Source organism: Zootoca vivipara, chromosome 3, assembly GCF_963506605.1.
Source record: "Zootoca vivipara chromosome 3, rZooViv1.1, whole genome shotgun sequence".
NCBI classification, from domain to species: Eukaryota; Metazoa; Chordata; class Lepidosauria; order Squamata; family Lacertidae; genus Zootoca; species Zootoca vivipara.
This window is the reverse complement of record NC_083278.1, coordinates 21,338,335-21,363,974: the sequence shown is the minus strand read 5'-3', so window position 1 is coordinate 21,363,974 and position 25,640 is coordinate 21,338,335. Positions and strand designations below refer to the sequence as shown.

General features: G+C 41.4%; 1 protein-coding gene across 1 annotated transcript in view; it reads right to left on the bottom strand.

The window, feature by feature from the left end:
* CSMD1 (CUB and Sushi multiple domains 1) overlaps positions 1-25,640 on the bottom strand; it is a 915,553-nt gene that overhangs the window by 198,102 nt on the left and 691,811 nt on the right. Inside the window, exons 18-23 of the mRNA XM_035109950.2 lie at positions 25,306-25,494; positions 20,046-20,162; positions 17,480-17,695; positions 14,430-14,618; positions 5,777-5,946; positions 1,793-1,949 (exon numbers count right to left, since the gene is read on the bottom strand). Coding sequence (XP_034965841.2) covers positions 1,793-1,949; positions 5,777-5,946; positions 14,430-14,618; positions 17,480-17,695; positions 20,046-20,162; positions 25,306-25,494 — 1,038 coding nt within the window. The remainder of the gene's footprint in view (positions 1-1,792; positions 1,950-5,776; positions 5,947-14,429; positions 14,619-17,479; positions 17,696-20,045; positions 20,163-25,305; positions 25,495-25,640) is intronic.

Sequence of the window (25,640 nt, the reverse complement as noted above, 5' to 3'; positions counted from 1 at the left end):
TCTTCCTGCTGGTTTGAGAACTTTAAAGCCAAGCCCAACTGTGGGGATGCCTGAGGCTATAGCATATTCTCTCCACAGTAACTACAGGTGTCACGGCAAGGCAAGTTTTAATTGGGCGAAAACATCTCAGGTTTTGTTTTAGAAATGCAATTGCAGAAGCAACATAGGCTTTACTTGTTTTGATCCAAAGAAATAATGGCCCCAAACACTTTCCCTTTATTAATCCATGCTTCCCCTCTATAGCTTGCACAATGAATTTTTTTTTTGTCTCTTGAAAATAAGAATCAAAGTAAAACAATAAAAGAACTAAATATGAATTACAATTTTGTATAGGGTATATATAGGGACGCAGGTGGTACTGTGGGTTAAACCACTGAGCCTAGGGCTTGCCAATCAGTAAGTCAGCAGTTTGAATCCCTGCGACGGGGTGAGCTCCCGTTGCTTGGTCCCAGCTCCTGCCAACCTAGCAGTTCGAAAGCACGTCAAAATGCAAGTAGATCAAGTAGATAAATAGGTACCGCTACAGTGGGAAAGTAAACGGTGATTCCGTGTGCTGCTCTGGTTTGCCAGCTTAGTCATGCTGGCTACATGACCTGGAAGTTGTACGCCGGCTCCCTCGGCCAATAACGCGAGATGAGCGCCGCAACCCCAGAGTCAGTCACGACTGGACCTAATGGTCAAAGGTCCCTTTACCTTTATAGGGTGTGTGTGTGTGTGTGTGTGTATGACAATATCAATTAACACTTATAGATTATAAGAGTGAGGAAACTGAAGCGTATTTTATACACGTATAAATTCATGATATAAATGTTCATACTTTCATGAAATGCTTTGAATTATGTTGATTTCAGTTCAGATCCCCCACCCCCCAGTTGGTTACAGGGTTGGTTACTGTACTCCCAAAACCACCCAGACAGTTCAACTTCAGTGCACATCCAGTCTAAGACAACATGATTATCAGAACTGTTTGAAAATGGAGCACTTATACCTCTCTCCTCCCAGAGAGGCATAAAGTATACTCCAGGATATTCCAGCTATTCCTATACTAGTTAGTAAGCTGGATTTTGGTGCCCATTTGGAAAGCTATCAGGAAGCAAAACAAAGTATGAAAGGTGATCTTAATTTTAAATGTGATGAAAAAATGTCTGATTGCATTTCAGTGAACTTGTGTTTTAAGCAAGCTGTTTGGGGGAAGGTCAGGCTAAAAATGAAATTCAGATCTGGAAGGGTCTCTTTAACAAACAAAAACCCCACCAACACTGGCAAGTTTGGCTCTTCATGTTAATTTTATCATCATAACCTTCCTTCTCTAGATAGAGTAAAAGGTTGCTTCTTTGAATCTTGATCTGTCTATAGTTTCCTGCATATTAGTGCTCAGATTAGCAACATACGAGAGCCACAGGCTCCACAAATGCAACTACCAAAGCAGTGTATAACACCTGTTACAGCTAAATGGTGGAACTATCATCACTTGAACATCCAACTGGGAATGTGCAAGAAGCCACTGATATACTCAACCCAGGTCCATTATTTATTCCGGTCTCTTTTTTATTTACGCCTGCTGCTGTGTTCACAAAATAATATGCTGAAGTTGAAAATACTGCATTTAAGCAGTATGTCTAAAATTCTCTCCTTTCCAACGGAGGATGGAATTAAAATCCAATCTCATAACCACAGTAGGTAGTAAGACGTAATCCTTAGGACTTTGTGTTACATCATGTTAGCTAAGTAAAATGCTTACTCCCTCCCACCCTACAAAAACCCTGTTTCCATGAATACTACCGGTACTTACTTGTATATGTGAGCTGAAATCCTTGATCTGTATCTGATCCATTAGAATTAAACTCTATCCATAAGTGGTTAGATGTGCTATTGAGAATGAGCCCTATCAATTCTTTTTTTGTAAAGGACCCCAACAGACGTGATGAGCTGTCTTTTCCATCATATACCTGTTAAAAATAAAACCAATGTTTAGTTTTTACATTTTTAAAAAAATAAGCTCAATACATTTATATATTTATTTGTTTCAATCTATTTCAGAACTCCACCTAGCAGAAGTTGCATTCTTTTTTTTCCTGTTTGCAGAAATGGCATTCTTAGGCAATTAATTATTATGCAATTAAAATACCCAAACTTCCAATAAGAAGATAGGAAATAACACAACTTTCTTCTGCCTGTGATATCCTGGCTATGCAGCTCATATGAAGAAGAAGAAGAAGAAAAGCCACACACAGTAATATACTACTAGACTGTCAGTCATTTTTTTGAAGGTTTGTGAAGCTCATATTGAATAGAGATTAATATTTATTCACGGCTCAATCCCTTAGCATTTTGTCACCTCGTGTCTCCTTCCCCCTCTATAATCCACTTAATAAAGGCTGAAAAGGTTTGTGGCATTTTACTCAAGGTGCCTCTTTTGAAAACACTGATGAGGGGGCAAAAGTAACCTCTTCCCCTCTGTTCCCTCCTGACTAAATGTATTAAAAAGCAGGATTGAAGAAGTGAAGCTAGTCTGCCACCTTTTATTTCAGATTCTGGGCCTGAGGTGATTTTCGTCTTCAAATCGTTTTTAATAAAAAGAAATATAACATTTGATACCACTTCAGAGGGAGGTGAGCCCCTGTTTTCAAACAAAGGGTGCATGGGTTTATCTTCAGTTCACAATATTGCACTGGGAAACTCGGATTCACTTTTAATACTGTTGATTTTTGACATGCTTTTATAATGGCTCAAACCACACAGGAAATATGTTTTTTTAATAATAATAATAAAAAGGTTCTCAGAACAAACGAGAACCTGAATGAAAGCACCAAGTTACCATTGAATGAAATGAAACATTTCCAAGATCACCACCCCAAATGAAACATTTCCAAGATCACCACCCCAAATTTTCCATTTCTCAAAAGCCACAGCATTCTACACAAACCAGTGAAGGTCAAAAAAACAAGGCTCTTGTTTCTGAAAGATAAAACACCTGTGCTTTCATGCTTTAAACTGTCAAATTCTAAATTCAACTGCAACGCCATAAAGGGCTGTACTGGGCCTGTCAGTAGCCAGCAGAACTACTTGGTCTAAACACATTATAGGAATGTAAACTGTAATTATGCAATAGAGCAGTGATGTCCAAACTTGGCCCTCCAGCTGTTTTGGGACTACGATTCCCATCATCTCTGACCACTGGTCCTGTTGGCTAGGGATGATGGGAGTTGTAGCCCCAAAACAGCTGGAGGGCCAAGTTTGGACATCACTGCAATAGAGGAACCTCAAGCATTAGGGATACTGTTGTTTCACCACAGATAATGCAAAGTTCTGCATAGAGCATAGGGCTCTTTATAGCTTTGAGGCTTTAATGAAAACCAGAGCCTTATTTGGGCCTGCCGCTTGTGTGTTATGGGAGCAGAACGAAATTCACATAGGGAACTAATGGGGACCTAATGGGTTATTTATTTCCTTCCTCCCCAGACCCAATTATTTTAATGTAGAGGATGCATGGGTAAATGTTAATTTACTTCCATTGTAACCTTCTCAGGGCTTTCCCCCCCCCCCCCAGCTGGAACTCACCAAAACTCAGTTCTGGCACATCTCAGGTGGGCGCCATTGCTATTATAAGAGAGCAAGGGTGAGTTCCGACACCTCTTCTCCTAGAGAAATAGCACTGACCTTCCTCTTATGTTTAGAAGCACACCGAAGCCTGTATAACCTTGATTTTCTTTTATCTTTTTCCTTTCGTTTTCTTTGTTTTGAAAGCAAATGCCACCAACCGGTCTAGCATGGTTTATTGTGAAGGCCCAGGCAGAAACTTTCCTTGACTTTTGAAGACTCAACCTACCTAAAGTTACAAAAGTATTTTTGCCTTTGTAGCTTGACCTGAAGTTCAGCTCCTTCAGATCTGAATTTGTCCAGCTTTATCTTCCAGCTTTTCATTTTTTTATTCTAACCTGTTCTGCTAGATTAAAGAAACAGAACCCAATATTTCATCCCCATGTACTTCTGTATCTTGACCACATCACCTCTTAACACAACCTTTCCTGATAAAAACACAAACTGTGATGCACCCCTTTTCAGAATACTCTTCAACATCTTTTCAAAAAAACATACATCATATCCTATAGGGTTGCCATACATCCAGATTTTCCTAGATATGTCCTGGGGTTTTTTTGGGGGGGGGGAGCAGACCCATCCAGGTGGATTTTTTTAATTTAAAAATGAAAGATTCAGGGTTTGGGGGGATTGATTGATTGATTGATTTTTAGGGGCACACACATGCTGCCAAAGGGGGGGGGGAGGCAGGCGCTCTTCAGAGTCAGCTACTCTACACCACCTTGACGTGCCACGGCTGTGCCCTGGAAGCAGAAGCGCCGCAGCAGCTTGCTGCCGTCACCCCTTTCCAGTGGCCACTCCTGGCTGTGCTATTTGTCGGGACCCTGTTTGTGCGAGGCTCCCACTTGCCGGTGCCAGAGCTGCCTCTCCCTTTCAGGGCTTCTGGCTCTAAGTGGCCACTAGCAAGGTCGTATCTAGGATCAGGCCTGGGCAGGGAGGCTCGTCGCTCCGCTGCTTCTCTGCTTCTCTGGTCCTGCCTAGGCCTTCCCCAGCAGCAGTGGCGCTGGCTCCCGGCCCCAATGGCTGCTCAAGCCACGTCGGAGGAGACATGGGTGGCCGCGGCTCCATGACCTCTCTGGTCCTACCTGCGCCTTCCCCTTCAACACAGCTTGAGTAGCGGTTGTAGGGGATGGCAAGCCTACCTGCCCTGGCCTGATCTTGGATACAACCTTGCCGGAGGCCACTTGGAGACGGAAGGTGTGAAAGGGAGAGGCGGAGCCTGCTCAGCAGCCCTGGAGTCACTTCCAGCACCAGCAAGTGGGAGCCTCCTTGTGAAAGGTAAGAGAGGGGAGGGGAGGAGGGGGAGAGCAGGCAGGTGAGGAAGGGGTTAGCGGCAGGGAAGGGGCGAGCGACAGGGATGCGGGGTGGTGGTGGCGGGGTGTCCTGACAGGTGGGTGGGTGTGTCCAGGTTTGCGCCCTTTGGAATATGGCAACCCTGTCCTAGAAGCAGTAGGATATATAATAAGCCTATATAATATCCTAAACTTCCCCGTAATCCTCATAAAACAAATGCATTAATTTCATTAGGTATTTTTGTGTGTGTCACACTTTCAATGATGTCCACTATGATATCTCTATCTATACAGGTTGGCACTTCTGTTCATTTTAAGTTAACTGCACTTAAAGCCTTTGGGCATATCCCCCCCCCCCCTATATGTGAAGAAGGTGATATTAACTGGAATGCAGTTTAGCAACTGGCTACCCTGCCATTCCTCTAGGCCTTGAATTCATGATACCCAAACAAATGGACCACTGGAGCCTTGGAGAAGAGCAGGAAGCCTCTGTTTCTCAAGCACAGCAAGGCAAATATCAAGTGTCTATGGAGGTAGCTGCTCAGTTGCACACCAGTTAACATTACTGTAAGACGACTGTAAGACCAAACTGCTTAAAAAATGATGGTGGGTAAGGCAAAGTCACAGCAGCTGCAGCCTTCCTATTCCTTTGACTGAATGGCCAACTAGCATCAAGACTGGCTGTGAACTTAAGTCCTGACATGCATGGAAAAGGAGTCTGTCTGTCTGTCTGTCTGTCTGTCTGTCTGTCTGTCTGTCTGTCTATAGCCATCCATGCATCTCTCTCTCTCACTCACTTAAACTACATCTCAAATGTTATAGATCAAATAATTAATGAACCCAAACAGGACTGAGTGTTCTTTTGTGTGCACATTTATATATACCTTAACAGTATCGCCTTCATGCAGCTGAAAAGTTCTGGCTCTCAAGTGGATCCCTTTCCCAGGTTCAGTTTCAATTTTATAAATGCATTCGTGGTTGTTGTCATAATTAGATGGAAAATTTGGGGACAGCAGTGTTCCTTCATTTCCAGACACACTTGCTCCACATTCAGCTAAACAAAACAGACACATTAAAAAAAAAAATTACATCAGTTAGCATTCAAAAGATTTTTTTTTTTAAAAAAAAAATGTGGTTATTTTCCAGAGAACAGGGTCCCCTGCTAATAACTAGAAAACATGCTGCTTCTTTACACTTCTATCTAAGATTTAGGACAAGAGGATGGTAGCTATTTGTGCCTGTTTGCCAGCTCATGCAATGAGACTTTCCCCCTTCCTCGTCTGCTCCCTACAGCACCATTCACTTATACAATGCTCTATTCAACCATTATATACTTGTTGTATGTTTCAATTACTTGGTTTTTCAGAATTTCATAGCCTTTAGACAAAGAATTATTTAATCATTCTATCAAGATGCATTATTCCCCCCCTCCCCCGGTTGTATTTTCATTTCTCATTGTACTGTAAAGTTTAGGGCTGTGTTCACATTTACCCGTAGAAGCCTCCGGGGAATTCTGCACACAAAGGTAAAACCAATGTACACTCATGCAACTGACCCTTTGCATCCCCAGAGCATGCTGGACTATATCTAATTGCAAACAAAAGGTGAAAGTGACTTGCCTCTGCTAAGCTCCCAAGGAAGTGCCTAATGGCAAACAAGAGCGAACTGACTTAAAACATCCCAGGAGAAATCTTAAAAGCAAACTAGAGATAATGGTCTGCGTATTAGCAACGTAAACCCACTTATATTGCTTCCACGGAATGTGCTTAGGGTACCAGATGATTTAAGCCAGCCAGCCAACCTTACTTGCCAACAGTGTTATACTTCCAAAACGATTTCCTCACTTGCAGCATTTGATTGTACAACTTATGAAAGGGTGTTTAAAATAAGTTTTCATATTCGTTTTGAAAAAAAAAAGGTAAAAAGCTAGATGTGTTTTTATTTTAGAGCATCATGGACAGAGCCATCTTATTTTTTTGTATTAAAAAAAGAAAGAGTACATACATGCCAATCCCTTCAGCGCAGTCATTATATTTTCTGTTTTATATTTCACTATCTCAGAACCAAACCCTTAAATTTATATTTCTCGGTGCTGGGACTGTGGGTTTAAGATTGTGTTTTCACCAGATTAATGCAGAATTTTAACTTTTGCACCCATACTGCCTCCCCAATCAATTGCCCTCACTTTGCTAAAACAAGGAGGGGGGAGGAAGGGAGGCATAGCTGCCAAGTTATCCCTTTTTTTAAGGGAAATTCCCTTATGCTGAATAGGCTTCCTCGTGAGAAAAGGGAAAACTTGGCAGCTATGGAGGGAGGACACTGAAGTGATTATGGGGAGAGAAAAAAAGAACAACTACACAAACAATAGCAACATTACAATAATGGAAATTGCCTGCTTATCTCCACTGGCTTTATAACACCTTGAAAATTAGGATTATTTATGGCTACGGCAATTATTTTATTATAAACACTGTGCCAAGTAACTGTAAATAAGATACTTCAATATAAAAAATAAGTGAACTTCAGATAAATTACCAGCACTTCTCACTATCCATGCAGACATAAAATCACAGTGACATTATTATTTACTGCTTTTAGGTTTAATTGTACCTATTTATCTACTTGCACTTTGACGTGCTTTCGAACTGCTAGATTGGCAGGAGCATGGACTGAGCAACGGGAGCTCACCCTGTCACGGGGATTCGAACCACCAAACTTCTGATCAGCAAGCCCTAGGCTCTGTGGTTTAACCCACAGCGCCACCCGCGTCCCAAGTGTCTAAAGTGTATACCTTATGTCAAAGCAGTTATAGAGGGGAACAGCTGTTCCTGGTCCAAAAGGGACAAGAGGAAAATTTACAGGTCTTGAAAAGGGAAAAGGGAATGTAAACAGACTACAAATATATGAAACCAGCAGGGAATTTGCCCTGCAGTCTAAAACTGCATGCTAATTCTTTTTTTAAAAAAGTGAAATTAAATGAAAGGCTGCAAGCGTTCAACAGGACAAAGCCACCTCCACCTTTAGAAATACTCCACAGAGACCACATAGGGGGTCTGCTAATGTGTTTGAAATGATTCTGCCGTCTTAGATAATATTTAAGCAAGAGGGGAAAGAAAGATACCAGCATGCTATTTCTTAGTCATATTGAAAAGAGATCCACTTCATTCTTGTCAGACAGAGAATGCATGTTGCTTTTGAATTGATTTTTTTTTGGGGGGGGGGTTGTTAAAGAAGTAGTGATTAATAAAAACCAAAAGAGGGCTCTGTTGTGAATGAATTGGTCTAGGCTAAAAGCATAATATTGGAGTAAAATCATTATTCGTACTTCAAAATTCATCTCACAGACATGGCTTATCCCAAGGGATAGCATAGCTATATTCAAAGCCAAATGTGTGTTTGCTTGTTTTTAATAGCTGAGCCCCAGAAAACTGAAGCACCTTAGCAAATGCCAGCCTTAATCAATCCAGGTATTCACCTAGTTTAACAAAACCATTTAAATGAACCTAGACCTGCATATAACTGCATAAACCAGAAATTAAGAGCCAAACTTCAATTAAAGCAAAGTAGTAACAGTTTGTAATGGTTTCTTGCTTTTTTTAAACCAGCTTAAGACGATTGTGTAGCAGGTGATTAATAAAATAATTATAATAAAAATAATAAACTCTCAGGTCTCTCCCACCTGCATCTTCATGCTGCTTCATAATATTTTTATTGTACTCATTGTGGAAATTTAGTATGAAATACGGACACCACATGTCACACGTGAAATATGCCCCTTGTTTCTGTGCTTTTTCATGCAGTTTTTAAATAAGTACAATGGGAAATAAGGGGAAAAGCAATTACTTATTTAAAATGCTTACATTCATTTCAAAGTAGTAAGCAGGGTGGGGGAGTAACATATTAAATGCAACTGTCAGATGTACTTGGATATAATGTCCTTTACAGGTGGTCCTAAAGCAAGAAATTTTGATCTCACATGCAAGCATTAATTCACATCTCTGAACTAGGAGTTTATCAGGTCAGAAATGGCGGACAATTGGGGCTACATTTTATATTAGCAGCCTCGGCCTCCCTGACATTTCAAATAAGCTCCAGCACCTGAATTAGAACGTTCCATTTTGCCTGGGATGGTGAACTGAATTGAAGCTTAGAGAACCATAACTAAGTCATCCATTGGCTTCTAGTACATTGATAACTAACTTGTTTTACAAAGAGGTGAAGAAAATTCTGGAATATGCAGCTGTCTTTCTCAGTGCCTAATTCTGGATGCAATAAAGCTACTGTAAATAAGTCTGCCAACTGATCATTCAACAGCCCTGGCAAACAAAATATGCATGAAAAGCAACACTTACACTCCACATGCATTAAACTTATCGCCCATGATGCAAAATAAAAGAAAATAAGATCCTTCTCATACTCTAGGTTCCACTGGCACCTTTTAGCTAGGAAAAACCCCACCCTTTGGTAAATGAACCTATAAGATAAGCAAGCAATTATAATTGTGTGGGTCAGTTCACAGAATAATTCACAGACAGCTCACATGACACCCATGTGATTTTCGTGTTCACCTCCCTCAAGTAATACACAGTATTCATAGGTATCCGCTCAGTTCATTCAATGTAAGTGCAAATTTCAAATATACAGTAAATTACTGGTAAATCATCCAGATTAACCATCATAAATGTTGGCCCTCTCCAACCAAGTTTTTCTTTCCTTTTGTTAAAGTTTAGGATATTTCAACTTATGCTTACAGAGTGCAGGAATGAGTTCCAAAGGAAAATGTAATAATACTTTCAGGGGGAAAAGATATGATCCTATTTGAAAAGAGTCCAAAACGGGTTAAGGGATATATATTCTTCCTCAGCAGTCTGCATAAATAAATAGTATTCCTATTTAACTTTCTATTGTGGTTCACCTGCACCTAAATTTAGCTAAGTGATAACGCAGTCGGCGTATGAACACCCACTTGCTTTCAGCAAGTGGAATACAAAATCAATTAAATTATGAAATTAAATAATTTTGAAACCATTTCTGCAAAGCAGTAGATCCATCATTGTCTTGACTTGTGGTAGATAAAGGGCTGCAAAGCACTTTAAAAAGTCAAACAGAACACTGGTCCGAGAATTTATATTCCAAATTAAGAACAGCTGATTTATATCAGGAATTCAAATTAAATGAGTTCTGTCAAGGGAGAACTGCACCTTTGTAATGCTTCTTTCATATGCCTGACATTTGGAACAAAGCCTTTTGTACAGCTTCGGTAGACCTTTTCATTATCTTTTTTAATAAAATAGCCCACAAATAAACATTTGCATAGGGATGCATAACCATTCATCCAATAAACTTTTAGGACTGAGCAATATCAATTTAATAGGGCTAAACAAAATTAATGTCCTTTGTGGTGTCCCACAAGCAAAAAAGTGTGAAAAGGGGGGACGGGACTCTTGTAATTATTCTAAGGAAGCGTGGATTCCACCTGATTCTGTGAAAACAACATAGGTGACAAACAACTGAACTCCAGAGGCACCTATGGGTAATGAAACTACACACACTTCTTTCAAGATTGGCTTTTATCTTGCCATTATTAAATGTGAAAGTCAAGCGGCAGGGTTGAGGTACTGTGTGTTCAGATGTCCCACACCAAACGTAGCCTACAGGCTTACAGCCATGCAATCAACTGTGCTCCGTGTGGTCATCAAAGAGCACAGCTAATGCAGTAGCAATGAGCACTCACACTTTACATTGTGTGTGCCCTTTGCAGGATCGTGCATGGTGCTACAGTCCCAGGGAACTTACTGGCAAACAGGGGCTGGCCTGCCCCTCAGTGTTATTCTCTGGAGGTTCACACCCAGCCTCAGTTGTCAAGTTTCTTGCTGGGAGGTGGGGCCAGTCCCATTTATATAGGGGGTGGAGCCGACAGTAGACAGGCAGTCGGCTCAGGAGATTCACCCACCCTACCCTCCCTTTGTTTAACGTTTTCTTGTTTGCAGGTTAACACTTTTCTTCCTGTTTAACGGGTGCTGCTACAGTCTTTGACTGTTTACTGTTGAAGGACCAGGAATAAATTTTCCTGCATTGGCAGGTTTTGTCTTCCCCGTAGCAATTCGTCACAACTTTGGCACTTTATGGCCTTGGATGCAATCCTTTAGGCTTTTGTACCTGCATGGGGGGAAATGGGCTGGGCTGTCTGCGTACACATACGTCTCGCAGTGCACCCCCGTATCCCATTTACCCTGCGGGGCTGGAAGGGATACACGGCCAAGGCCTAAGCCAAGGTCTTCCAACATTCAAAAGTTTAATAAAGTTGTGGCCTAATTTTAATTCCATAACACATTGTCTTTATTCCTTTCTTGTGATCCCAGGGGGCTGGGGCTGTCACAGCCTGGTCACGCAAATGTCAGGGGTGAGGCCAGAAGTACAATGTGGTCCTGCACGAGGCCATTAATCCCCCAAATGTGAGCAACACATGAATAGAGCTTAGATCAGGCACGCCCAAACTCCAGCCCTCCAGATGTTTTAGACTACAATTCCCATCATCCCTGACCACTGGTCCTCTTAGCTGGGGATCATGGGAGTTGTAGGCCAAAACATCTGGAGGGCTGCAGTTTTGGGATGTCTGGCTTAGATGTTTGAAGGATCTAATCTTCAACCATACACAACATGCCTATACCACCAACATAGCACTTTCAACATTGCATTGCAGTAGGTATGATTTTCTTTAATTGCCCTAGAGCTTAATAATATCTTGATAAACACGAGTTATTAATATTTTTAATAATGCAAAACAAATGAACGAATGTCTTCAACAATTGCTCAGAAATAAGGAGCTAATATGAAAAGTTCAGAATAAGTTTCCTGTCTTTAAACTATTTTTAAAGAACAAATTAAATTGCAAAACAAGGCCGTGAAGAAAAAAAATACTCTTGAGGATCAGCAACACTCATTCAAATTATATATACTAGAGCCAGTTAATTGCAATTCCTGGTGGGAAGTAGATATTCAAAAGCAAGGGAAAAGGTCACTATGTTCAATGCAACATGAAAAGGATTTGCTGGTAGCTATTTATTTCAGTTGTCTTTGTCCATGGAGTTTTCTTGGCAGGGATACTGGAGTGGCTTGCCAGTTCCTTCTCCAGGAGGAGAAGCTGAGGCTCCAATACTTTGGCCACCTCATGAGAAGAGAAGACTCCCTGGAAAAAACCCTGATGTTGGGAAAGATTGAGGGCACAAGGAGAAGGGGACGACAGAGGACAAGATGGTTGGACAGTGTTCTCGAAGCTATCAACATGAGTTTGACCAAACTGCGGGAGGCAGTGGAAGACAGGAGTGCCTGGCGTGCTATGGTCCATGGGGTCATGAAGAGTCGGACATGACTAAACGACTAAACAACAACAACATGTATTTCAGATCCTCGAAATTCTATTATGCATGTCTTATTTCCTAATCTGAAACCTGAAAAATAATTGAAGTTTATCTAAGAACAATTAAAACCCTTCAAGTGCAAATATTTGTAACTGCTCTGTAATTCAGCATGTCTCAGGTCAGTTTGCTGTTTGTGTGAATGGTGTGGTTTGCACAATGCGCAAAGCCAAACCTTAGCCTAGTGAGACTATGCAAATCAGTGGGCTCCCCGGAGAGGAGCTCATAGACCCTTTGATCCTCCTTAATCCTTTTTGCTATTGCTTCACTAAGGTTTGGCTAAGCATGCTGCCTGAACCAAGACTGCAATGGCTGCACACATGTGAGTCCAGGTGCACACTCACAACAAGATTTGTGGTTGAACTCTCCTCACTAATCATGAGCCATAACCAAGAACAAACTTTGGGCAACAGATCACGGTTAGCGAAGAAAGAATTTAACCATAGGTTTGGACACCACAACATCAAAGAGGGCCAGGGAGGCGCAAAAAGTGGCGGCAAGCTCATCTCCAGGAGCCCACACAGTCTAAGGTTTAGCTTAGCAGAGTGGTGGCCAAACTTGGCCCTCTAGCCACTGAGAGGAAAGACGCCAGACCACAACTAATGGCATATGAATGCTCCAAGCCAGGCACGGCACAGGCAAACTCGGCCCTCCAGATGTTTTGGGACTATAACTCACATCATCCCTAGCTGACAGGACCAGTGGTCAGGGATGATGGGAATTGTAGTCCCAAAACAGCTGGAGGGCCAAGTTTGGCCACCACTGGCTTAGCATATTGTGCGAACTGGCTCAGTGTGGCAAAGTCATTTCAATGTGTCACTCCAGTTTCAAAGTGGACTAAGAATTCAGTAATCTACGTAACATGAACACCAAAAGCAAGACTGCAAAATCTCCTGGCCTTCAGCTGCTCTAAAATTATGTAAGTGGCAGCTAAGCCACTTATTATGTCTTAATACCAATTCTGTACAGAGATAGTGGCTAAAAAACTGAGGCAGATTTGTGTGTTTATAATAATAATAATAAACGGTTAACTGTCCCATAGTGGCTTTAAAGCAACTTTCTAAAACAACTTGGACCATCATTCATAGATTTAAGGAAACATGACTGGAGTCATATAATGAGCAGGGGTAACAAAGATTCTGTCCCAATTTCCACTATGTTAACCACCCAGTGAATGCTGAGCAGATTCCCAAAGCCGCTGATTCTGTAGCAGAGTGACCTAATTTACAACTGCAAAACATTTCATGTAGTATCATGCATTTTATAAAACAATCCAATTTTCAAGGAATCCCCAAAAAAGGATTTAATATTCTGTTGCAATGGAAGTATTTTTTAAAAGTATCTTGCGTTATTAACCGGACCAGATGATAAATACATCAAAACAAAATGTAAGCTCTGATGCAAGCATGTGTGTTCCCTTGAAACATCTAAGCTGCAATGCTAAGCAGCTGGATTTACACATCAGAAAATATAATTAGGATTATTATTATTATTGCCCCATGGCTGCTATCTTTACTGTCAAAGACATCAGAAAGATTTGTGCCTTCACACAAACTTAAGCAAATTATTTTGTGTGCAATAATAATCAGCTGCATTTCAACCTAGCTATGTACCTTCTTGAATCAGTTGGTGGATTGAGAGTCACACTCAATTGGTTAAAACATCCACAACTGTCACAGAGCGAGCCGGCCAGTAAATCACACAGTTGAAAGTTGGAGTTAACACTATCTTCACAGTGTTAACATTAGGTTGAATGTCAGACCTAACGGGCACAGCAGCTCATTCCCTGTAGGACGTGCTCCATGAAATCAGTTGCCAAGACTAAAGGTCCCTGCCTTCCCAAAGCCATCTATGTCTCCTCCTCTCCCTGTCTTCTTCCTCTTCTCCCTCCAATCACACATTATTGTCCCACCACCACCACCAAAGCCTTCTTTGGTGGTTCCCCAGCTGGTTCCTCCTATCATTCCTCTGTGTCCAACCATCCCATGACAACAACCCATTTATAATATGCACTGAATAATTTACACAATTATAGATGACTTTAGCTTTGCCCCCCTCCTTTTGCCTCCCCCATGTGCTATCAATTGGATGAATGAAATGAAAGCATGTGACCACCTACCCACACACCTTGGCAGAGGTGCACTCCATACACGCCGGCCGCCACCCAGGCACGCAAGCTTGTCTGCACCTTCCAAGCGATATCCAGGGAAGCAAGAAAACGTCAAGGAATCTCCGACGCCAAAATGAAATCCTATTCTTCGACTGAAGGCAGGAACACCAGGATCATCACAGGGTTCCAGGTCATATTCTTCAGACAATAAATCAAAAGCCAAGAAAAAAGATGAAAGTTCCCATTTTTTTAAAAAAAAATTAAACAGGGTAACCACACAATATCAACATACATTCGTACCTTGGAAGTCGAACAGAATCCATTCTGGAAGTCCATTTGACTTCCAAAACATTCAAAAACTAAATTGTGGCTTCTGATTGGCTGCAGTAAGCTTCTAAATGCTACAGCACCTGGGACTCAGCTAGACTGGTAAAGAAAAAGTGATTTATATGTGTTGAATGTGTGATATAACATTGTGCCACCAGATGGCGATGTGGAGTCCAATTTTTCTCTACCTGTTTTCCCTGTTTAAATTTACAGCACTTTAAACTGAAATGCTTATTTGATGTGTCTAGATCCAGCCCTGGTGTAGTGCTTCTTAGGGTAGCAACTGTTGCATAAGCACCTGGATTGCAGCCAATTTTTTTGCAGGGAGGGAAACAATGACATATTTACAGTTTGGCATAAGCAAAGGAGGCCAACGCTTCGCTCTAGGAACTACTGCGATTAAATAATAGCTTGCAGGAACTTTCTTGAAGACAAGTATTAGGAGCATTCAAATTAGATTGGTAAATATCATTTAAGTCAGACACCATATTGGTGTGTGCGTGCGTGCACACACACACACACACATGCAATATTCAAAAGACTTATATACCGGTATATCTATGAAAATCCAATTTTACTATCACTGATAAATAATGAATGTAACCAGTAATTCAATATGTGAATTAATTTGCATGTGCAGACTCATCTTACAGCATATATGAACTGCAGCCTTTGAATGTGAAGTCCAGTGTGAAGTCAAAGTAGCCCCTGCAGAATTTTTTTTACCCCTGCAGCGATATTGAAGAATAAACCTAGCAGTACAGTGCCTTTCTAGTAAAATAAAAATGGTTTTTATGAAGTAGAACAGAACAAGGAGAGCATATAGAGGGAGGGTAAGGAATGCAAAGGTTTAGCTTTGCATGCTTAATGCAGCACTCTCTATTTGTGATATACATTTCCACCCCTTTGTCAGTGCAGATTTTACTGCCACTTTAGTAACCTGCTGTCTCAGCTCATATTCAATTCAATACCATCTCCTTTCAGCAAACTGCCCATTTTGCAGAATAACATCCTTTTTCCTCTGTAACCAAGGGCACTGCTTCCAAACTGTTTCTATACTAGCAATATTCAGAGAAAAAATCACATTGATATTATAAACCAGGCTGAACAGGGAGGTTGTGCTTATAAATTTGTTGAACTTAAGCAGAGTTTGGTTTCGTTAGTGCCCAGAGGAGAGACCACTATGGAAACCTATGCCCACATTGGGCTCGTTGCAGAAAAGGTAGGATTATTAGCAAATTTGCTGAATGTTTGGAGGTGGGTGGGAAGATTGCCCCAAAAGAAAGAAAATGATCTGCTGTTCTGACTGTTAAATAATTCTAAACCTTCCACATGAACTGCACCTTTTCCAAGAAGTTCCTGATGTGTTTGACCTGAGACACTCTTATTATTAATATCTGTTCTGTTTGGTCTAATTAACTGACATTTTAAGACTTAATACAATTACTTCTAGAAACTAGATAATATTTCAAATCAAAACAAATCATTTATGATTGACGTGTTCATATTGCCTGATTTGCTCCGTTCCTGCTTTCTTGGAAAGATCTTTATACTCAGATCAACCAGGTGGAAACCAGAACCAAGAATGGTGCAGTTAGGGACTAGTAATAATGTAGCTCTTCCTTGCTACTTGTGCATGGTTTTAAAATCTCCAAAAGACCCAAGACATTAACAGTTGTAAACAGTAGTTGCTGCTAGCCAATTTACTGCACAATACTATGCATGTACAGTGGAACCTCGGTTTATGAACACCTCGGTTTATGAATTTTCGGTTTATGAACGCCGCGGACCTATCTGGAACGGATTAATTCACTTTCCATTACTTTCAATGGGAAAGTTCGCTTCAGTTTATGAACGCTTCAGTTTATGAACAGACTTCCGGAACCAATTACACCCATGTTTCAGTTTATGAACGCTTCAGTTTAAGTACTCCGCGGACCTGTCTGGAACGGATTAATCCACTTTCCATTACTTTCAATGGGAAAGTTCGCTTCAGTTTATGAACAGTTACTCCGCGGACCGTCTGGAACGGATTAATCCACTTTCCATTACTTTCAATGGGAAAGTTCACTTCAGTTTATGAACGCTTCAGTTTATGAACAGACTTCCGGAACCAATTGTGTTCATAAACCGAGGTACCACTGTATACAGTACATGACTGCGAGTCCCATTATGTCTAATGGATCCTTACTTGCAGTTAATTGTGCACAGGACTGAAGTTTAAGGCTACAAAAAGACAAGTGCCAAGTACACTTTGAATGGCTACGAAAACCCAACTACCCCCTACCTAGAACATCCTGCCTATTTGAAGTCTTAATCCTGGTATAGACATTAATAAACAACAACAATTATTATTATTATTACATTAAAAGTGACACCACAAACCATATCTCTCTCTCATGTCTGTCTATATATCTCATTCCAATGTCTGGTTGGTTTTCAGCAACTACTGAGTTGCATCCCATATTGTATACCCTATTGAGAACTCACAAAACAGATCTTTCCTTTCTGCCTTTCTTCCTTAAATCCTCATATATTCCCTGAAAATCCTCTACAGAGTGTTGGGGAGGTTATCAAACATGGTAGGCTATGGTGTCTGAGGTTGGTAGGGGAATCTCCTGACAACAGGTGGGGAAAATCTTCTAGTGCTATTCATTATGACTGTTGAAGTTACCGGTAATAATATATATACCAAACATTTCCAAATAATCTATCAAAGCCCATGCCTTTACCTGAAAATGTTATATTAAAGCCTTCGTAGGAAATGGAAAAATCAGAAATAAACCGAAGTTGTGCTGTGAAGTTTCCAAAGAGTCCAGCTTTGATGGTAGGGGGCAAAACGGACCCTGTTAATCTGGCCACAGGTTCTGTGAAGCTTCCATCTTCAGTGATGAGCAAATAGTCATGGGAGCTTTCCAGGTGAAAGGTGTGGAAGATCAGTTGTACTCCTTGAAAAATGAGGAAAAGAACATTATTTTGCTTTCTGAGTCTGACCTCCTGAGCAGAACCACTGGCAACCTGAGTCAGCTAAAGGCTCAGGCTTCACTAACAGGTGTCTTGTTTTGTTTTGTTTTGTTTTGTTTTGTTTTGCTTTGCTTTGCTTTGCTTTGCTTTTGTCATCCAGGGTGAATATGCATCCAATTCTCAACTTTCTTATATATAACACTGTTGTAAGCCTTCAAGTAGGGGTATTCATAAGTGAGTGGCCCTGAGCATATGCTTGTACACAAGATCAGTGTAACTACAATCCTGTTTGTGCTTGGCTCAATTCTGAAGGCTGTTACCAAACTACCACCATTCCCCACGGTCTAGAAACCTATCCCTTGGTACAGCGGAAGCAAGGAAACTAGTGGAAAGAGAAGCTACAACAGAACTGTTCCATGAACTCTTGTGGAAGCTCTAGGGGAAGGTTTCCCACAGTGTGGTACCACAATGAATCAATGACCACATTATAGCAAGGTTAGCCAATGTGGTGCCCTCTGGTTGTTGTTGGACTACAACTCCCATCACCCCTGACCATTGCTCATGCAGCATAGGCCAAAGGGAGGTTTAATTTAGGAGGGCACCACATTGGCTATGCCTTCATTATAGTATGAGATCCATCTGAAGATCCAGCGCAGAGGGCCTTCTGGCAGTTCCTTTGCTGCAAGAAGCCAAGTTACAGGGAAGCAGGCAGAGGGCCTTCTCGGTAGTGGCGCCCGCCCTGTGGAACACCCTCCCATCAGATGTCAAGGGAATAAGCAACTATCTTACTTTTAAAAGACATCTGAAGGCAGCCCTGTTTAGGGAAGTTTTTAATGTCTAATGCTTTATTGTGTTTTAAATATTTGGTTGGGAGCCACACAGAGTGGTTTTTCACAAGCAGGTCAGAAACAGACCCTTTTTTAGTAGAAGGCTCGTTCCATTAGTAGAATGGCACCTTTAGATACAATCCAGTGTGTGTGTGTGTGTGTGTGTGTGTGTGTGTGTGTGTGTGTATTTGTGTGTGTATGTATAATAAGAAGGTTAATAAAGACAGAGGCATCCCAAACTTGGTGCAAATGTTGCACATTCAGGCTAAGTTGTAACAAATATAATTATATCCTTGTCACACATATGATGACCTTCAGCACTGCCTATAATTCATACAATATTATAAACTACCATGTTGCTATTCTCTGATGCATATACTATATAGCTAAAGATTTCCTGTTTCAGAACTCTTTGTGCTTGTTTTCTTAAAGTCCTTGCTTTTGACCCTAAACAACTGCATAAGAATTCTCATTTCTAAAATAGTATAGGGAATGAAAAAGTGGGGAGGGAGAGAGAAAGTACAAAGGAGGCCTGCAAAAAAAGAAAGAAGTGTATCGCAAAGGTCGACAACCAGAGGAGGAAAAAAAATCCATTAATTTTAATTCTCTGCTTTTAAAATCCTATTTCATCATTTCAGTGCTTGGAGTTATCTAAACACCCATACTGTTCTATTTAAATAAAATGCCACACTTATTCAAAAATATATTAAAGCAGTAACAGAATCCAGTGAATAAAACCAGGAATTATTTTCCACACAGAATTACTATAATTTCAAGACAGGTGAGCATTAATGAAGAAAGGTAACATTTTAATTACCAGTAAAGGTAAAGGGACCCCTGACCATCAGGTCCAGTTGCGGACGACTCTGGGGCTGCGGCGCTCATCTCGCTTTACTGGCCAAGGGAGCCGGCATACAGCGTACACCAGAGCAGCACACAGAAACGCCGTTTACCTTCCAGCCGGAGCAGTACCTATTTATCTACTTGCACTTTGACATGCTTTCGAACTGCTAGGTTGGCAGGAGCAGGGACCGAGCAACGGGAGCTCACCCCGTCACGGGGATTCGAACTGCTGACCTTCTGATCGGCAAGCCCTAGGCTCTGTGGTTTAACCCCACAGCGCCACCCGTGTCCCTAATTACCAGTACTGGCTGGCATTTAGTGATATCAACAGATGGGATGACTTGACAGTGGATAAATTTTAAAAATCAATTGGCCAGAGTGGGTGGAGCTTCAGGTTATATCCTGAGACTTGCCAACTCCAACATAGAGTCAAGATAATAACATATTCTCTCTCTCTCTCTCTCTCTCTCTCTCTCTCTCTCTCTCTCTCTCTCTCACACACACACACACACACACACACACACACACACACACACACTTTATCTTTTTATTAAGCCTATATGGGAGAAGTAGATGGGTTCCCTTGCTTTATTTATTTTTTCCAAAATTTATCTCCAGGAGGCATTTAAAACAGATACACCCTGAAAACTTTATGTCCTCTTACCCTTGCCATGAGAAACTTCGATGGTCCATGTGCAGTTTAAAGAATTTGGATAAAAATCAGGAAAGCCTGGTGAGAGAATGGTTCCACTTCTCCCATGAATATAGCCACCACATAGAGCTGTACAAAAGAAAGAAAGAATAGCAATAAAATAATTACTGGTGCTCTGCTTGACCTTTTTTTTTCTCTTTTAGTTGAGGAGCATTATTAGGCCCATTAACTTCCTGGGGCCACAAACAAATGCTAACCAACACTGTTAAATTCAGCCATAGCTGTCACGCTCTCCCTTTTTTAAAGGGAAATTCCCTCATGCTGAATAGGCTTCCTCGCGAGAAAAGAGAAAACTTGACAGCTATGAATTCAGCTAAACACACACACACACAACCATGTTGTTTATGTTTTACAAATAATAGGTCCCTGCTGAAATAGAAAAGTTGTAAACATCATCAGAGCAAATGAACTGATTAGGAGCAGGCAGTAGTAATAAGATTGAAATGCTTATACATCTGCATTAAGGTCTACTCAGAATTGCCAGTGAGTGCCTCGTCTCCTTGGCAACCTGAGAGATAGTAAAGAATCTGACAAGACTGTGTCTCAAAAGAGATAATAAGAGAAAACTAGAATATGTGGGTTTTACATTTTAGAGAGGGTAGATTATGCAGAGCACTGATGAGGAAGGCTGGCTTCTAGCCAGAAAATGGTGTTCTGGTGGATGGAGTAAGGTGGGAGAAAGAACCTATGTTCAAATATATACCAAAAGGTATCAAACATAAAATTAGCATACACTGAGACAATAATATAGATCCCTATATTTTTTGATCCACAGGCCAATCGCAAGGATAGTAAAAAATGTATAAATGGGTGTCTTTAGAAATTTATTTGTTATTCTTTGATCTAGGTTTGAGAGCTAAAAAACTGCATTATAAAGCTGTTATATTGATTCTATTCACACACACCCTAAAATTAATAATTCAGGGTGGGTTGTTCAGCAGATTTATCACATTTCTCTTCTTTTGTTTTTAAAGGGAAAAGAGATACACATTTTCCCCTGCAGACATACTAATTCTTTCAAAACCAAAACCTTGTGAAGATTAGAAGGCTGCTAGGACACTAAAAGAATAATTTCCATGGAATTCATAATAGACTGTTCTGATTTGAATGACACATGAGTTGTATTGAATATATGGGTAAATTACACAGTGTTTGCAAAATTAGATTGTGGTTTGTGCCCCATAACTTGCTTTGGTATACCTATAACTTGCCTTTTCCTGCATCTTTCCATTTTTAATACATTAAATATCTGACAATCAGCATTATATGTTGGCATATCTTTTCCGCATTTGATTGACACGACCCAACTTCCTCAAGTAAAGAAGCAATTGTAGTGTGAGAAAAATACACTATAAAATTCCACTTTTAGCATGCGGGGGTAGGGGGTGGTTGGATTATGGCTGGCACATCGTTCTCAATTTGAACTCTGACCTTAAACTAGAAAAATGTAAGGTAAAGGTAAAGGGACCCTTGACCATTAGGTCCAGTTGTGACCAACTCTGGGGTTGCAGTGCTCATATCGCATTATTGGCCGAGGGAGCCGGCGTACAGCTTCCATGTCATGTGGCCAGCATGACAAAGCCGCTTCTGGCGAACCAGAGCAGCACACAGAAACACCGTTTACCTTCCCGCTATAGCAGTACCTATTTATCCACTTGTACTTTGATGTGCTTTCGAACTGCTAGGTTGGCAGGAGCTGGGACTGAGCAATGGGAGCTCACCCCATCGCAGGGATTCGAACCACCGACCTTCTGATCAGCAAGCCCTAGGCTCTGTGGTTTAACCCACAGCACCACCTGCGTCCCGGAATACTTTAATGGGGATTGCTTTCAGAAAAGAATAGTGTACCCATACATATTCAATCCCCTCCTCCCTCTCTAGCAAAATGCCCCAATTATGGGCAAGAAAGAGGGGCTGATCCCCCAGCTTTGCAATTCATACCCAAATGTCAGCATTGGGAAATGGCGGAATGGGGTTATAACTTCAGTACTGGCTCTTCCTCACATCTTTCTGACTCTGTGCTGAGGCTACTGAAACATGCTGCTGTGTGTAAATTCTTCATAACCAAAAGAAAGCAGGCACTGCCACCCTCTCACTATCTCTGTCTCAGCTTGTGTGTGTGTGTGTGTGTGTGTGTGTGTGTGTGTGTGTGGAGGGAAGAAGAGAGGAGATTGCAGTCACTGTTGGTTTTAACTAGAAGCATTTGAAAGAGTAGGGTGATGAGATTAAAGAAATTGAACATTCTAAATTATACACACTTAGAAGATCTCATAATAAATACAGCAGTGAATTTCAGAAAGCTATAAAGTATGTTAAACAATAAAACATACCAATCCCATGAGCCATAAATAAAGCAGAAGAAAAATGCAATGTGTCAATAAAGCTATCTCAAGAACCACAGTATAGTTCAGCACTCTGAACAACATCAGCCCAAGCAGAAACTTTATGATTGAAATCTATATACCTGAAGAAGCACCATGAAAACTGCAATTTTTAGATATTCTACAAAGTAGAATCGCTCTTAGTCCTATCTTATTTATAATAAAATGCTTCATAATACTTTAGGTGGAAGTATTTTACAATATTCAAACAATAAAGAAAAGCCCATTTTGGTCTGTAGTATGTGATGGTTCTCCTGATTCTATAATTTTCAAGTTGGTTGGTCCTACAATATAGCTTTCAAGTTGGTTCTATTACCGTGTTCCGTAGGAATATGTGGTTCACTGATGAGCTCATGAATGACAGGTTCACCATTACACATTTTCTTCTGCAATATGTAAATGTGGTTATGTATTCTAGAGTGTGAATACATTTTTTTGCTGTCGTGATTTGTAACCATATCAGTCTTTCCAAAGTTTCTTGGAGACCTTTCTAGGGAAATTCAAAGGTTTTGGGGAGTTATTCTAAGCCTGGAAAGAAGATAGGCCCAGGGTCTCACTCTGGTGACAGTTTCTCTCTTCCCACCTTTCTACAAATGGGAGAAGTGAAGAAACCAGCAGCTGAGAATGCACAATGAGGCTTTCACCAGATTTCCCATGGTTCCTGAATACACTGTAGACTTCTGAGCATATGCAAAGCTCCATTGATAACAGAGTATTTGAGAACTATGGAGGGCATTTCTTCTTAAGAATATATAGTTCAGGGGTGAGGACCACAGCTCGGCCATGGAGACTCCAAGTACACTCCCAAGCTTTTGTTGCAGATAGGAACCATGGGAAGTTAGGATGAGTCCTTAAATTTATATCTGGCTGTGCCACTGGTTTTCTTTCCCCAAAAATGTGGTACATTTGTGAAAGTGCAGCAGGGAAACAAGGGAATCCATCAGCAGAGGGAAACCTATTCCTTTGAATGGCTAATGCAATTTTAAATTCACCCAAAACTAAGAGGGAAAGCCGTAGTTTTTATCCAAGAGCTATAACCATCTTAAATGCTGTAACTAAATAATATGATCTTGGGGAGCTGCGATGTGTGTGTATGTATGTGTATGTGTGCAGGGGCGTAGCCAGGATCAAAATTAGGGGGGCAAGGGGCGGGGACAAGGGGCGGGGGAGGGGCCACAGTAGGGCAAGGAAAGCCATGGTCATTCAGGGGTGAGGGGGTGGCAGGATCAGCCCGCAATCGGGCTGCTCCGACCCCCTCCTCCCCCTCCACGATCGGCAGGGGCAAGGGGGGCGCCAGGATCAGCCCGAAATCAGGCTGCTCCTCCCCCTCCTCCCCCTCCACGATCGGCAGGGGCGAGGGGGCGCCAGGATCAGCCCGAAATCGGGCTGTTCCGATCCCCTCCTCCCCCTCAGCGATTGCCGGGGCGGGTGGAGGGAAAGCTGGCTTTCCCTCCACCCGCCCCACAGCCAGCAAGGGAGAAGGGAGACGTCCCTTCTAGCTGGCTGGCTGTGGGGCAGGTGTAGGGAAAGCCCCAGAGCCGTGCAAAGCGTTTGGCTGGCTTTCCCTCCACCCGCCCCACAGCCAGCCAGGGAGAAGGGAGACAGCACCGGGCGGTGGGGGGCAGCGGGGCAGGCTGGCCAGTGGCCCTGCTTCTAGGGGGGCAACTGCCCCCTCCTGCCCCCCTGCCTACACCCATGTATGTGTGGCTGTAATTGTGTTTTGTTTTTGTTTTTATAGGATGGCATTCAATTTCGTTGTACTATGTACAATGACAATAAAGTATCTATCTATCTATCTATCTATCTATCTATCTATCTATCATCTATCTATCTAATAATGGGTCATGGATTTGAAACTGGTAGGTTCTGAACCACCCATTTCTTAAACTTGTTGTCATCTAGAGGATTGTAATGATCGTGAGAAATAGATTGTTCAGAATGAAACTTAAATGTGGCAAATGTGACCCATGCATGCTTGTCTCTTAGAGGCAGCTCTCCTCCAAATGCACAATACTCCTGGGAAATCTGCAGTCAGGCCCAGTTGTAGAGGATGACAGAAGTTGTAGTCCAAAACACAGTTGTATCTTGATTTCAATAACTCTTTTGACGAAGTCCCCCATGAATCCCACTTTTCAAAATTTTGCAGTGTACCTATCACCTGCTCTCCACCCAAAATGTGTGGATGTGTACAAAAATTATTATTGTTATTAGTAAAAATACTATTCAAAAATGCACCATATTAGGGGAAATTGCTTTGCAACAATGTGTCTATTGGGCACAATTGCATAGGATATTAGGAGAATATGCACTAAAAATTCTGATGATGATGATTATTATTTTTTGAGAATTTTTTTACAAAGTAAAAATGGACATGGAAATGTGTAGAACTCAACTTAAAAGGGGGGGGTGTGTGAGAAACTGAAAGAAACTGAAACCAACAAGTTTTAGGAAGGACTTTCTTTGATATACTCTAGCATAAAATGAACACTTCCCGTAGGTTTAGTGTCTCCCATCAGAGTGCTAGAATGGAGGAAGTTGTAATAGCAAAACATTTCCCTCTTAGAGGTTTGTGTTTCCTATGTTGAGCTAGACACACTTAGCACAGAGGTATATTTTCTGCTTTTGAATGTGTCCCAGAAAACCATATATTTATGGGAGCAGAGTAGAAGTTATGATAAAGCGAAGAGGAGTTTCAGGAATAAGAGTAGTGAATAATGCAATTTCTTTCTGTGCCCCGCCCCCTTTCCCTACATGAAAATATATCACATTGCATCTTTTTAAATATAATTTATTTTGCAGAGGTCCAATAGCAACTATTGCACAGTACCTACCATCGCAGCTAGGTAGTGCATGGTTCCACTGATGATTTCGTTCACACACAAGTGGTTCATCATCACTCAGAGTGTAACCTGGATCACAGCTAAAAGTGACTGTAGATCGGATGCTGAAGTTATTACCATGCCGATGGCCATTCACAGGAATACCTGGGTCAAGGCAGGAATCTGATTCCAGTGTAACACCTGGTCAGAGAAAGGGAAGGTGAACAAATATTAGAAATTCACTGCAGAAGAGCAAATTATGTTGAGCTGGCAACTAAAAAAAGAGAGTAAGCCAGGCATCCCCAAACTGCGGCCCTCTAGATGCTTTGACCTACAACTCTCATGAT